At 52.7% G+C, this 14248-nt stretch overlaps 3 protein-coding genes across 6 annotated transcripts; 2 read left to right on the top strand and 1 right to left on the bottom strand.

The window, feature by feature from the left end:
* Positions 1 to 1201: 1201 nt before the first annotated feature.
* Positions 1202 to 3099, top strand: LOC118175202 (zinc finger protein 239-like). The gene is given in 3 exon segments (XM_035341198.1): positions 1202 to 1317; positions 1643 to 2522; positions 2524 to 3099. Coding segments are annotated over 2 exon segments (1059 nt in total). The 5' UTR covers positions 1202 to 1317; positions 1643 to 1653; the 3' UTR covers positions 2714 to 3099.
* A 1315-nt stretch (positions 3100 to 4414) lies between these two features.
* LOC118175191 (zinc finger protein 883-like) lies at positions 4415 to 6909 on the top strand. Of its 2 annotated transcripts, none has more exons than XM_035341173.1 (2): positions 4415 to 4590; positions 4738 to 6909. In XM_035341173.1, the coding sequence occupies exons 1-2, from the start codon at positions 4518 to 4520 to the stop codon at positions 6405 to 6407; spliced, it is 1743 nt and encodes a 580-aa protein (XP_035197064.1). In that variant the 5' UTR covers positions 4415 to 4517; the 3' UTR covers positions 6408 to 6909. The 2 variants fall into 2 exon arrangements, with proteins under 2 accessions (XP_035197064.1, XP_035197065.1); XM_035341174.1 differs by having other exon boundaries at positions 4741 to 6909.
* A 237-nt stretch (positions 6910 to 7146) lies between these two features.
* On the bottom strand, positions 7147 to 13722 carry LOC118175200 (zinc finger protein OZF-like). Of its 3 annotated transcripts, none has more exons than XM_035341196.1 (3): positions 13336 to 13722; positions 11981 to 13105; positions 7147 to 9340 (listed from the first exon to the last, which is right to left on the bottom strand). In XM_035341196.1, exons 1-3 carry the CDS (start codon positions 13409 to 13411, stop codon positions 8151 to 8153), a joined length of 2391 nt encoding a protein of 796 aa, XP_035197087.1. In that variant the 5' UTR covers positions 13412 to 13722; the 3' UTR covers positions 7147 to 8150. The 3 variants fall into 3 exon arrangements, with proteins under 3 accessions (XP_035197087.1, XP_035197086.1, XP_035197085.1); XM_035341195.1 differs by lacking the exons at positions 11981 to 13105; positions 13336 to 13722 and adding exons at positions 9655 to 9794; positions 10048 to 10199 and having other exon boundaries at positions 7147 to 9550; XM_035341194.1 differs by lacking the exons at positions 11981 to 13105; positions 13336 to 13722 and adding exons at positions 9655 to 9794; positions 10048 to 10199 and having other exon boundaries at positions 7147 to 9553.
* Between the last annotated feature and the right edge of the window lie 526 nt (positions 13723 to 14248).

The raw sequence follows: 14248 nt of genomic DNA on the forward strand, positions 1-14248 counted from the left end.
GGGGGGCACTCAGCCTTCAGGCACCCCTTGGCTTCATGTTTGCCAACCCCATCTGTGGGCTCCAGTTCTCCATTCCTAACTCCATTTATGAATTTGGCTCTGTGTGTGAAAGCATGAGCTATTTAGCATGGATTTAGATGTAACAGAATTAGTAATACTCCTTGTAATTAAATATATCAGGTTCTGAACATGGAAATTCTGTGTGGGATTATTTTAAATCACTATGAAGGAAGCTGCTTACTCCAAAAAGAATGGGAAACTTGACCTGGCAGGGCAAAAGAACCCTATGGGAGCTGGATTTGAGCTGGAGCGTGGCTGCTGCTGGAGGCAGCGGGGATGCTCTGGTGGTTGGATGCTCCAGGACTGGGATGCTCTGGGCTTGGTCACTTCAGAACTGGGATGCTCCAGGACTGGGATCCTCCGGGACCTGGATGCTTTGTGTGTTGGATGCTTCAGAACTGGGACGCTCCGAGACCGGGATCCTCCGGGACCGGGATGCTCCCTGGGTTGGATGCTGGGGGGGGGGGGGGCGAAGGGGGGCAGGATGCTTCGGGATCCGACCCGGGAAGAGGCGGAGGACGCACAGGAAGGGGTTGGGGTTGCAGGAACTGAGAACAAAGCAGAGACCGGGGAGCTCCGCTGCTCGGAGCCGGCTCCGGTGCTGCTGCCGCTGCTGTGCAGGTAATCGGCAGGGATCGGGGGCTACCAGGGAGGGTACGGCTCCCCCCGGGATGGGTACTCCCCCCCCCCTTTCCTATTTGGTCTGAGTACGATCCCTGTGAACCCCCCGGGGGCTGGATATGGGCTCCCCAACACCTCTTGGAGAGGATACGGATTCACCGCCGACTCTCCCCCGGGGTAAGTAAGGGACCCCCGGCCGGGCCCCCCCGCCCCCCGCGGGCGGGCTATGACCCCCAGCCTCCGTGCTGGGTATGAGCCCCCCCAACCCCCGGCATCCCTTGGACTCTTTGTGAGCTCCCATGTGCATGAGGATAGCAAGGGACCCCAGGGCTCTGAGGTCCCCAAGGGCACAGGACAAAGGGACAGAGCTGGGTTGCCCTGACACTTGACCCTCCCCATCCCCTCCCCATTTTACCCCCTTCTTCCCTACTCCCCACAAGCTTGCTGGTGTTGTAGGTCTGGCAAGGGCCACCGCTGGGCTCATCCCAGATGGCCAAAAGTCACAATGAAACGGCATGAAGGATTTGAGAACTTCTGCTGCTGAGCCAGACTTGCTCACCCAGGAGGGAGGAGAGCACTGGGCCCCAAACATTCAAGAAACAGAGAAAAAAGAAGTCCTGAGCAGCAGTCAGGAAGGTGAGGATGGGATGTAGTTGGCAGAGACTATGACTACCTACATCAGCACACGCTGTTATTTCCTATCAACCCCACATCAGGGTTTTAGCCAAAATGTGATGGATCCTACTATGAGATGTAGTTCCACTGATCCTAACTGGAAATCAGAATGAATTTCCTCTCCATTGTCTTGCCAATTTTCCGTCCCTGGGAAATGATGGAAGCAGAGCTTTATCCAGTTGTCCTGCCTGGTTAATTGGTGCCTCAAATTTTCCTACACTTTCCCCTCGATGTTATTTCTACCTGGCATAGGAAATAACCTGTCTGGCTTCTCTCTGTGTCACAGCACCTGCTGGGATGGACGGGGAGATGGAGGAGGAGAGTGCCGGAGACCAAGATGCTGAGCAAGCACGGAGGCGTGCAGTTGCGTGGGTGATGCTCGAACACAGTGCCCGTGGGAGCCAGCAGGGTCTGCTAACATGGAAAACGGGGAGCAGGACACTTTGTGGAGGAGCTGATGCCAACCTTGGAGAAACTCCCATCCAGGTGGAGACTGCGGAAAGGCCGCCTGAGCAGGGGCAAGAGGGTGGCTGGAGCAGGGACTTGCTTACGCCTCCGAGAGACGACGTGGGAGAGAAACCTTTCAAGTGCCCGGAGTGTGGCAGAAGCTTCATGAGGAGCTCAGACCTCATCGTCCACCAGCGGAGCCACACCGGGGAGAAACCCTACCAGTGCCCCGAGTGCGGGAGGTGCTTCAACAGGAGCTCCAGCCTCGTGACGCACCAGAGGGTGCACACGGGGGAGAAAATGTACAAGTGCCCCGAGTGTGTGAAAAGCTTTACACGGAGCTCAACGTTGACCGCACACCTGAGGACCCACACGGGGGAAAAGCCCTACCAGTGCTGCGAGTGCGGGAAGAGCTTCAGCAAAAGGTCGAACCTTATTAAACACCAAAGGCAGCACACCGGAGAGAGGCCGTATCGATGCCCCGACTGTGGGAAGAGCTTCATACAGAGCTCAGACCTGATTGTCCACCAGCGAACGCACACGGGAGAAAAGCCCTACCAGTGCTCAGAGTGCGGGAAATGCTTCAGCGTGCGGTCGAAACTTATTCAACACCAGCGTGTGCACACGGGAGAAAAACCCTACACGTGCGCCAAGTGCGGGAAGAGCTTTGGGCAGAGCTCGCACCTTTCCGTGCACCAGAAAACTCACAGGGGAGAAAAATCAGCGCTCCAAGTGTGGAAGGTCATCCAGTGTGAGATCCTGCCTTGCTAAATACTGGAAACTGCATGCAGGAGATGGATATACAGAATATCTGAGCGTGGGAGATGGTCTTCAAAAAAATATGAAATGGGCTCCAAGAACTTGTACTTGTTCTCCAAGTTCCTCTGCGCCAGCCATGGGGACAATGTGATACCCATGCAATGCAGAGGAAGGAGAGTCCACCACAGGCCTTTCCAAACTGGGGCATTTGCTTCCACTGGGATAGAAAAAAAAAATAAAAATAAAAATAGCTTTACCAGCAGGCACTTCAACCAAGGAGGACCTTTTTGGGCATCCCCGGGGGTTGGTGGCAGATCAAGACTACAGGAGTTTTTTTGGAGGAGTGGGACACACAGGTGATGAGCTAAGAGCCTGAAAAGTTGGTCCTATTTTCTACTGTGCATTGTCCCTGGGGATCACAAAGACCTTCCAGAGACCTGGAGGACCCAGGAGTTTGCAAACAGGGATGAGGCAACTGCAGATCTCTTGTTATTAGGCTGTCGGGAAGATCATCTGCTTTGTCCCCAAATCCTGAAGTTAAAAAATAAATAAAATAAATAAGAAATATAAAAATAAAGACAAATAAAGAATATAATAAATATATTTAAAATAAAAATATAAAAGGAAAAAATGAAAATGTAGAAAAATGAGTAAAAACATGAAAAGTAGGCATATAACAGATAGAAACAAAAGTAAAAAGCAAATCACAAAAAGCAACAAAAAAGCTAAAAGAAGTAAAATAAAAAGTAGAAAGATTAAAAAAGAAAAATAAAGTAAAAATATAAAAAATATAAATAAGAATAAAAAGTAGAAAAAGAGAAATATACAAAATGAAAAATAAAAGAAAAATAATAAAACCCCAAAAATAGAAATAAAAATTAAAAATAATAAAACAGTAAAAAATAAAAATATAAAAAACTGAAAAGTAATAAAAAAGTAAAAAATAGAATATAAAGAAATGAAAAAGAATTGAAACGTAAAAACTAAGAATATAAAGGAAAAACACGATAAACAAAAAATAAACAGAGTAAAAAGTAAAAAAAAAAAAAAAAAAAAAAGGAAAACAAAAAAAATAAACAATCCCATAAAAAAGACCGCAATCCGTCCGGGAAGGAAGCGACGCAGCAGCGAACAAAGGCCGCGGGGCCGGGAGGAGGCGAGGCCGGAGCGGGGCCGCGAATCCCATCCGGGGCCGGCGGCGCCCCCCCGGGACGGCTCCTCCCGGCCGCCCCCCCCCGGGACGGGGCCGAGCGGGGGCCGGGGACCGAGGGCCGGGGGCCGGGGGCGGGGGCCCCGGGGGGGGGGCCCGGGGGGCGGGGAGCGGGCCCCGCGGTGCCAGCGCGGCGCTGCGGGGGGGATGCGGTGAGAAGGGGGGGAATGGGTTGTGTTTGGGGCTGTCTGAGCTGTTATTTTTACTTTTGTGCTTGGGCTTCGTTTGGTTTTTGTGTTTCTTCTCTTTCCTTCTTTCTTTTTAATTTTATTCCTGATTTTATTTTTTGTCTATTTTTTTCTTGCCTATTTTTATTTTTTTTTTCCTATTTTTATTTTTTCCTGTCTGTTTTTACTTTTTCTTTTCTATTTTTATTTTTTTTCCATTTTCATTTCTTCCATTTTCATTTTATTTTTCATTACTAATTTTATTGTTTATTTTCTATTTTTTCTTTTTTTAAAACTTTATTTCTAAGTTTATTTCTAATCTTTTTTCTATTTGTATTTACTATTCCTATTTTTCTTTTCTTTTTTTCATTTTATTTATAATTGTATTCTACTTATATTTTCAATTGCACTTTTACTGTATTTTTATTTTTTACTTTCTATTTTTTTTCTCTTTTTAACTTGATTTTTAATTTCTAATCTTATTTCCAATTGTATTTTTAATTTTATTTCTGATTTGGATATATTTTTGCCACTTTCAACCCATAGAGCAGGGCTTCCCTTTCCCGAAACCAGCTTGCATGGAGCAGCCTGGAGAGCTTCCAACCCCCCCAGGGATGCAAGAAGAAAAAACCCCCGGAGACCCCCTTGGAGGTGAGGCACTGCCCCTGCTGGAAACCTCCCCTAGACCCCCAGGTTCTCCCCTAGACCCCCTCTGCTCTCGGGCTGCTTTCATCCCCCACCCTGCTCCGTGACCTCGTTTCCCTTCCAGATTTAAGACGTTTCATTCGTTCCCCCCAGCAGGATGCACCCCGAGGAGAGCAAGGACTGAACCGAGCCCTACACAAGGATGCACGGAAGGAAGGGGAGAGCCCGGCATCGCCACCGGCATCACGGCCGGCAAACGGGCAGGGAGCGGCTCCGAGGGCATGCAGCCAGAGGCAGCTCCTGAGGCCGAGTGGAGGCTGGCAGAAGGCGAGGCCGTGAAGGCTGTGGCTCATCTCATCCCTCGTGGAGGGGACGTGAAAATCCTCGATGGCTCCAAAGCCCGGCGAGGGGCCGCTGCCAGGGAGAAGAAGTACGCATGTGAGGAGTGCGGGAAGAGGTTTGGCCAGAGCTCCAACCTCATCGTGCACCAGCGAATCCACACGGGAGAGAAGCCCTACAGGTGCCACGAATGTGGGAAGTGCTTCAGGCAGAGCTCCAACCTCATTGTCCACCAGAAGACGCATGCCGGGGAGAAGCTTTATGAGTGCCCCAAGTGCCAGAAGTGCTTCCCAGACAGGTCGCTGCTCATCAGACACAAGAGGATCCATGTGGGAGAAAAACCCTTTAAATGCCAGCAGTGTGGGAAAAGCTTCATCCACCGATCGAGGCTTCTCGTCCACGAGAAGGTCCACACAGGAGATCAGCTCTACCAGTGCCCCCAGTGCAGGAAGTGCTTCGGGGACAAGCCCAAGTTGCTGCAGCACCGGCGGCGGCACGTGGGCGAGAGGCGCTACAAGTGCTACGAGTGCAGAGCGGAGTTTGGCCAGAGCTCAGCCCTCAACCTCCACCAGAGGGTTCACGTGGAGGAGAAGCTCTACCAGTGCTCGACGTGCGAGAAGTGCTTCAAGGACAGGTCGACGCTCATCAGGCACGAGACGGTGCATACTGGGGAGAAGCCCTACAAGTGCCACGAGTGTGGGAAGAGGTTCACCAGGAGCTCCGATATCATCGTCCATCAGCGGACGCACACGGGCGAGAAGCCCTTCGAGTGCCCCGAGTGCGGCAAGAGCTTCAGCCACAGGTCAAATCTTTTCCGGCACCAGAGGATGCACACGGGGGAGAAGCCCTACAAGTGTGAAGAATGCGGGAAGCGATTCGGGCAGAGCTCGGAGCTCATCGTCCACCAGCGCACGCACACGGGGGAGAAGCCCTACCACTGCTCGGAGTGCGAGAAGTTCTTTCGGGGGAGATCAACGCTTTTCAGGCACGAGAGGCTGCACACAGGGATTAAACCCTATGAGTGCTCTGAGTGCGGGAAGAGCTTCGGGCAGAGCGGGGACCTGATCGCCCACCAGCGCTTCCACACCGGTGAGAAGCCCTACCAGTGCGGCGAGTGCGGGAAGTTCTTCAGCAACCGGTCGAGCCTCGTTCGGCACCAGAGGCTGCACGCCGGGGAGAAGCCCTACAAGTGCCACGAGTGTGGGAAGAGCTTCGGGCAGAGCTCGGACCTCATCGCCCACCAGCGCACGCACACGGGCGAGAAGCCCTACCCGTGCCCAGTGTGTGGGAAGAGCTTCAGCAGGAGGTCCAACCTCCTCGTGCACCAGCGAGTGCACGGAAGGGACAGGCTCTGCAAATGCCGGCAGTGCGGGAGAAGCTTCCAGCAGAACCCACAGCTCGCCCCGCAGCAGAACTCACCTCGGTGCCCCGAGTGTGCAAAGTGGTTTGAGGAGGGGTCAAAGTCTGGTGAACACCAGAGATAGCACTGGGGAGAAAAACTCTGTAAGCACCCAGAGTTCTGGATCGGGGCAAGACATCACGTCGCAGAAAAGAAAAAATAGTGCTTTGCCTAGGTATTATTCCATCTTTCCACCTTTGCAGTCTTCAGGAAAAATAAAAAACACCACAAAACACATAAATGACTTAAAGTAGGCTGATGAGAGTAAATAATATAATTACTGTTTTTTTTTTTTTTTCTTCTAATTATTTCTTATTACTGAGTTTGCTTCAAGGGCTTGATGTGTGTTGATCCACTCACTCCCATCTCCCCCAGTCAAACCATCTTGTTCTGGGGCTCAGGCTGTCTGTCCATCCCAGCACCTGGCTTCAAAGCTCTTAAATCCTGTGGTGTTCCCCAGGCTGGGGCATCCGCCCTGGGCATCAGCACCCTGAGATACCATAGAAATCCGTCTTCCCATGCACATCATTCCCTCCCCACTATATGTATTTAACCTCAGTAATAATAATAAAGCCCTCTGTTCCTAATCTTATGCTTACCTTGTATTTTTCTGCTATTTAAATAGCTGTATATTCAATCTGGAATTGCTCCTGCGTGGCAGGAAGGGATTGTTGCTGTAAAAAAATGTGAGAGGGGGAACGGATGTTGGCAACCCTGTGTTCTAGGGGAAAACTGTCTAAAAACTGTCTATGGGGAAATCACAGTTCACCTGTGTTTTTTTTTTTTTTTTTTTTTTTTGTTTTTTTTTGTTGTTCGTTGGTTTGGTTTTTCTTGCTTTCTGGGTGTACTTTTGCTCCTGAACTTGGGAACTGCTCAGATTTGGTCAGAGAGATGGTCAAGAGTCTTTGGGGTGCTCAGATATTTCACGAAGAGGCTTTTTGGCCTCATCTTCCCTTTTCTCCTCACCATGTGCCAGGACCTACCTCCTGTTGCCTTCCCTCTCCTCATTACCTCCTTTCCTCCAAAAAAACTAAGGATACCCATGGTGCCACCACAGTAAAGATCTGTGGGAGCACTATGGCTGTGTTATTTGGAGTTGTGCTAATAACGCCCTGGCTGCGAACCGGTGGTCATGGTGGTGTGGGTCTTGTCAACCCTAGGCCGTAAAAGGGTTTCGGGTAAGCCCAGGCTCTGTAGGTGTCTCTCCATCAGCTGATAAGGTGACAGGATGGCCCCATCCAGCAATGGGATGCCTCACCCAATGCGAAAGGATGGGGTGGGCCCATCGGCAGCCGGTGGGTGTCACTGCGGCCTTTCATGGCCTTGGATTGCATGTGGGGCTATGGGCTGGAGCCCAGCACAGGCTATGCTTGTGGGATGACTTTGTCCACCCTACAGATGCTTCTGGAGGCCCAGGATGCAGGCAGGAGGACCAAAGGACAAAAATGGGAAGGGTGATGAGCAGAAGCCTGGCTAAGAGCTGGGCTGCACTGGGACAGGGGAAAGACCACCAGAAGAGCAGGAGCCATGCAGTGAATGCCAAGACCATTCGAGGTGCTTGCAATATAATACACATCATTTAAGAAACCATTTCACATTTTACTTTGGCCACCCTAAAACATACACACAGGTTATTCTCCCCATCCTTGCAGACTCTGCTGTAGAAAATCGAGGTCCCACGCTTCTCATGCTCCACAGGCTGTTCCTTCCACACCGTCTCTTCTAGGATCTACTGAGATTTTTCTCCATTTTGCCTCTTTCCTCCAGGCATTTGCAGGGGTTTTCTCCACCGTGTCACTAGTGATGCTCAACAGTTCCACCAAAGCTCTCAGGTGCACCCCGAGCATGCCGCAGCAGCGGCGTCCATTGGCCCGTCGGGGCGGACCAGATTCACCTGGAAGCTTTTCCCACCCCGCTGGTGTTTGCCGAGTCCGTGCACTCGCTGGTGCACGATGAGGTTGGATTTCCTGCCAAAACACTTCCCGCACTGCTGGCACGGGTAGGGCTTCTCCCCGGTGTGGGTCGTCCGATGCTCGAGGAGATCTGTGCTCTGTGCGAAGCACTTCTCACACTCATGGCACTTGTAGGGCTTCTCGCCCGTGTGTTTCCGCTGATGCCTGACGAGGCTTGAGCTGTTGCAGAAAAAATTCCCGCACTCGCCGCACTTGTAGGGTTTTTCCCCCGTATGGAAGCGCTGGTGGACCACCAGGTCCGCGCTCAGCCCGAAGCTCTTCCCGCACTCGGGACACGTGTAGGGCCTCTCTCCCGTGTGCTGCCTCTCGTGCCGCATGAGAGTGGTCCTGCCCTTGAAGCACTTCCCACACTCGGAGCAGCGGAAGGGCTTCTCGCCCGTGTGGGTCCGCTGATGAACCAGCAGATCCGTCCGGTGGCCAAAATTCTTCCCGCACTCTTGGCACCGGAAAGGTTTCTCCCCCGTGTGCCTCCTCTGGTGGGTGAAGAGGTTGGATTTGTGATTGAAGCTCTTCCCACACTCGGCGCAAGCGAAGGGTTTCTCCCCAGTGTGGATTCTCTGATGGACGGTCAGGTCCGATTTCCGAGCGAATCGCTTCTCGCACTCGTGACACTCGTACGGCTTCTCGCCAGTGTGCACCATCTCGTGCCTGAGCAGCGTGGATTTGTCCTTGAAGCGCTTTTCACACCGCGGGCACTTGTAGATTTTATCCACCGCGTGAGTTTTCTGGTGCATCACCAGCTTGGTGCTGTGCCAAAACCTCTTCCCGCACTCGGAGCACTGAAACGGCCTTTCCCCCGTGTGCGTTTTCTGGTGCTCGAGGAAATCGGGGTTATTCCCGAAGGTTTTCCTGCAATCACGGCACCGGAAAACCTTTTGCCCGCTGTGCAGCCTCTGGTGCTTGGCGAGGTTCGACCTGTCGCTGAAGGGTTTCCCGCACGCGCAGCAGGCGTAGGGCTTTTCCCCGGTGTGCGTCCTCCGGTGCACGATGAGGTTGGAGTTGTGCCTGAAGCTCTTCCCGCACTCCTTGCAGAAATATTTCTTCTCTTGAGCAAAGCTTTCAGCTGGGGGGTTGGGTTCCTCGAGGACTTCGGCCACGCTCGCGTCCTTCCCCGCACAGCCCTGCAGCCTGCAGTCGTCTGGGCCATCCGTTCTCTGCCGAAACCGATTTCCTCCTGAGTTTCCTGATGAGGAGATGCTCATTTTGGGTCCTTCCCACTGGGGACCCTTTTCCACCTTGTTCTCCATCCCATATCCTGCTGGGTTACGGGAAGAAGCAAGCAGTGATGTTATTTCTAAGAAAAACACCCCCAGGACGGGCTCGCAGGCTGGGACAGCCATGCGGGAGCACAGCTCTCACCTCGCCGAGGCTTTTCCAGGGTCTCCATCTCACTTTGCTGAGTGTTTTCCTATATTCCCTCACCTTGCTCCATCCGCTCAGCTCCTTCTGGGTCCAAAACGGGGCTGGGCTTTGGCCATGCTTCAGGAAAAGCTGCTGGTCTGGGGGGAGGAGGAGTAAAAACGTGATAAATCCTCACGCGGAAAAACTCACCGTAGCTAAGTGGGGAGCTGGAAATTAAAGATCGGGGGAATGAAATAAAGATCGGGGGAATTAAATTATCCCAGAGGTGGGATTAGTGCTGAGAAGCAGTCAACACGGAGCAGGAGGGACACCCTTGGGCAACCCCATGCTCGGGGCAGTGCCTGTGTGTTTGGAGCCCCCCGTATCCCGAGACCATGCTGGGGGTCTCACCATCAACGCGGTGCTTTTTCCGCTGATAGTGATGCTCCCTGGTCCTTCTGCCTGCTCTTCAAGCTGTAAAACAGGCCTACGGAGGAAACTGAGCAAAATAAGTAAGAAAGTAAGTAATGGTAGTAATAGAATAAGAATAGGAATGGGAATAGGAATAGGAATAGGAATAGAATAGGAGTAGAATAGGAATAGGAATAGGAATGGAATAGGAATGGAATAGGAATGGAATAGGAATAGGAATAGGAATAGGAATAGGAATAGGAATAGGCTTAGGAATAGAATAGGAATAGAACAGGAATGAAGGAAGAGGAGGAGAAAAAGAATAAATAAATTTTAAAAAGAAATAAAAATAAAAAAGAAGAAATAAAAATAAAAAAGAAGAAATAAAAATAAAAAATAAATAAAACCCAACCAGATAAATAAATAAATAAAAATAATTAAAAAATAAAAAATATATTAAAGAAACCCGACCTGCGAATGGTTAGCAGGCCACTTCCCCCAACTCCCTGCCGGCTCAGGGCGAGCTGGGGATCGCGACAGGCTCCATGCCACCGGGAATGACTCCGACTCTGTCCCCAGCTCTGCTCCGGGGGCCGGGGGTTGTGGGGGCGAGGGGGAGCCGGGGAGCTCCGGTCCCGCCCCGTGGAGGCTCCGCGCTGCTCCCGCCCCTTCCGTTGGGTCCCCCCCTTCCCGAGCGCTGCGGTCCTGCTGCTACTGGTATGGAGGGCGGGGGGGGGGGGGGACGACACCGTGGGGACCCGGCCTTGCGCTCAGTGTGACCCACGGTCGTCCCCACTGTCACCCATGGGTGCGTTTCTTGGTCCCCGTCCACTCGCTGTGACCCACGGGGGGGTGCATGGTCCACCCCGTCCACCCACCCCCCCAGATGACCATCCACCCGCATTTATTAATGACACAGAACCCGCCAGAAAAAAAAAATATATATATATATATTATATATTTATTAAAAAAAAAATATTATTTATTGAATTTTCAATATAAATTACCTCCACCTCTTTCCTTTCGGGCCACGAATATTTTTAATTCTTTGGCACTGGGACCTCAGTTCTCCCTTCCATCGGGCAGAGCAGATGCCCTCCGACACCCCCAGTGGAGCCCTTTTGATTTTCCCCACCCTAAAAACCTTGGAGGGAAGACGCTCCCTCGTACGTTCCTCTCTCGTATTCTACCCATATAAAATTCCCGTAGATTCTATCATAGGCGCAGATAGCTAATAAGAAAATAAAATCTCCAACCCGTTTGGAAATTGAGGTTTAATGCCTCAGGGCTGGGCGTGCCCTCACTCTTGATTATTCACTATTGATTGCTATTGATTATTGATTGCTCTTTTGAGATTGATTTCTGTTTTGAGCTGGGGCTCGGATGGGAGCAGGGGAGATTTGTCAGGAATTGTGAGCTAACCTTAGAAGATATAACAGCAAGATATGAAGGACATGGGGTAGGATGATAGAAGGGCTCTCGGTAGGGAACAGATTTCAGATGAGGCTGTCAGGGGAGCAAAGTGAAGGTTGTTAAGCAAACTACACAATAATGTGCGGAATTAGCCTTTTTCCATCAATGATGAACCCCTATTGTGGCATAGCAATGATGGCCCCATAGTGTAGCACCCTCTTTTCTTCCCCCTGAGTAGTCTCTGATGCAGAAAAAAAAGTGAATCTCACGGGGAACAATCCCACGCTTTCAAACTCATCCAGTTTCTTCTTATTTAGTGTGAACTCAGGATGTGAGCTCTGGCCGAGCCGATTCTCCTACTGCAGGCACTTGGGAGGTTTTTGTCCTCTGCGTCATCGCCGCTGCTCAAGGATGCTCAAGGATTCCTCCTCGAGGGGTTTCACGCACTCGGAGCACGGGGACGAGCTGTCTCCTGCAGCGATGCTGGGATTTTGCTCCGGGGTCTTCCCGCTTCTCGAGCCTCCTGTCCTCTGTCCCCTGTGGCCCCGCTGGTGCACGAGGAGGCTGGATTTCCTGGTGAACCTCTTCCCACACTCGGCGCACGGGTAGGGCTTCTCGCCCGTGTGCGTGCGCTGGTGGGCGATGAGGTCCGAGCTCTGCCCGAAGCTCTTCCCACACTCGTGGCACTTGTAGGGCTTCTCCCCCGAGTGCCATTTCTGGTGCTTGACGAGGCTGGATTTATTGCAGAAGAACTTCCCGCACTCGCCGCACTGGTAGGGCTTCTCGCCGGTGTGGAAGCGCTGGTGCGTGATAAGGTCCCCGCTCTGCCCAAAGCTCTTCCCGCACTCGGAGCACTCATAGGGTTTCTCCCCAGTGTGCAGCCTCTCGTGCCTGAAGAGCCCGTACCTCCCCCTGAAGGACTTTTCACACTGGGAGCACTGGTAGGGCTTTTCCTCGGTGTGCGTGCGCTGGTGGATGGTGAGCTCCGACCTCCGGGCGAAGCTTTTCCCGCACTCGTGGCACGCGAATGGCTTCTCCCCGGTGTGCACGATCCGGTGGGTGAAGAGGTTGGAGCGTTGGCTGAACCTCTTGCCACACTCGGAGCACTCGAAGGGCTTCTCCCCCGTGTGGATCCGCTGGTGGACGACGATGTCGGAGCTCCTGGTGAACCTCTTCCCGCACTCGTGGCACTTGTAGGGCTTCTCCCCGGTGTGCACTCGCTCGTGCCTGATGAGCGTTGACCTGTCCTTGAAGAACTTCTCGCACGTCGAGCACTGGTAGGGTTTCTCCACCATGTGGCTCTTCTGATGTGTGCTCAGGTCCGAGCTCTTCCCGAATTCCTTGCCGCACTCTTGGCATTTGAAAGCCTTTTCCCCTCGGTGCAGCCGCTGGTGGCAGATGAGCTCCGACCTCTCCTGGAAGCATTTCTTGCAGTGCGAACACTCGTAGAGACTTTCTTCTGCAATGAGCTGCCCATTCCCATCGCCATGGGCGAATTCATTCCCCGCTTTCCTTGGCTCCATCCCATGAGCTTTCCCACCGTTATCCCCTTCTGGTTCTATCACCGTAGTTTCGCCCACTTTGCCTTCAGCCGGACCCTCCTGCTCCACGTGGTGACCTCCGTCCTCCCTCCGTGTCCTGTCTCCTGCAGGGTGACACGGACAACACGTTAGTTTTTGCCCTGGGATGGGATCACCATGACCAGGACATCAATAACTGCTCCCAGGGGCCACAGATGAATGTGGAAGCTGAATTACAGCGAGCCCCATTGCTGAAAGACACCGGAATATGCCCCCACCCAGGACAATTCTCACCCTTGTGGGGTGAAATGTTGGAAGCTCCCCGTGGCTCCTCTCCCACTCCCCAATTTCTCACCTTTTTGGCTGTTCCTGGTGCTGCCCAGCTTTCTCCCCCGAGGACCAGGTGCCTCCAGCTCTCCCCCTTCTTCCATCCAGTCTCTTTTGGGGTCAGAAAGCCCTGTTTTGGGGGCAGGCACACGGTTGCCAGCACTCCCTTCACCACAATGCTACGACCAAATCGCAAGTGGGTGACACTTCCCCGTGGGCTTATTTCCCACCAGCCTCTCCTTTTCGATGCAATCTCCCTTTTCTCCAAACCCTGAAGCCCCCCAGGGCTGCAAATCTTCCTCTCCCTGGGGGGGAACCGGGATGCTCAGCCCGGTTTGGATCAGATCAGCCTGGTCCCGGCCGCAGGATCCCGGCTCCCAGCGCATCCCCGGCCGGGCAGCACTGCTGGAAGCTCGGGGAAGCCAGTTGCTGGCCGGGATGCTGCACAGAGGCACAGGAAAAAGGCAAGGGGGACGAGGGGGGGACAGTTCCGGCTGTGCAGAGAGAGCTTTTGGAGGGATTTGTGCTCGGCAGCCCTCTCCCTCCTGCTCCCCATCCCTGGCTGCGGATAGGGAGAATCTGAGGACTAGCAAAATACGTATTTTTTTTTCGGGGGGGGGGGGGGGGGGGGAGGAAGGAAATTTGGAAAAAGCCTTTCTGCGTTGTGGATGTGTGTGCTGGCTGTCTCATACACGGGACCCTGCTGCTGGAAATCTGGAGCCCTTGGGAGGTTTCACGGTAGAGCAGGCAGCGGCTGCTCCAGCCAGGATGGGCGCGGGATGTGGCTTGGATCTGCTGCCACCCTTCAGCAAGGGGCCAGGGACCGCTTTGTCCTGTGGTTTCGGGAGGGTTTCATTCGGCAGCCTGCAAGGTGAGGGGGCAGTTCGTCCCCCGGCAGCTGTGTCCCCCTGCACTCTTCTCCACCTCCAAGCACGCTCCAC

The sequence above is a fragment of the Oxyura jamaicensis genome, chromosome 16 (genome assembly GCF_011077185.1).
Source record: "Oxyura jamaicensis isolate SHBP4307 breed ruddy duck chromosome 16, BPBGC_Ojam_1.0, whole genome shotgun sequence".
NCBI classification, from domain to species: domain Eukaryota; kingdom Metazoa; phylum Chordata; class Aves; order Anseriformes; family Anatidae; genus Oxyura; species Oxyura jamaicensis.

What these genes read in the sequence shown, in the direction of transcription:
- LOC118175200 (XM_035341196.1), bottom strand. Translation starts at nt 13,411, where the DNA reads ATGGAAGAAGGGGGAGAGCTGGAGGCACCTGGTCCTCGGGGGAGAAAG. An exon ending in CACCAGGAACAGCCAAAAAG is followed by an intron (nt 13,106 to 13,335) that starts GTGAGAAATTGG and finishes GTCACCCTGCAG; the next exon opens with GAGACAGGACACGGAGGGAG. An exon ending in CAGGGGACAGAGGACAGGAG is followed by an intron (nt 9,341 to 11,980) that starts GCTCGAGAAGCG and finishes GCTTTGCTCAAG; the next exon opens with AGAAGAAATATTTCTGCAAG.
- LOC118175191 (XM_035341173.1), top strand. Translation starts at nt 4,518, where the DNA reads ATGGAGCAGCCTGGAGAGCTTCCAACCCCCCCAGGGATGCAAGAAGAA. An exon ending in CCCCGGAGACCCCCTTGGAG is followed by an intron (nt 4,591 to 4,737) that starts GTGAGGCACTGC and finishes CGTTCCCCCCAG; the next exon opens with CAGGATGCACCCCGAGGAGA.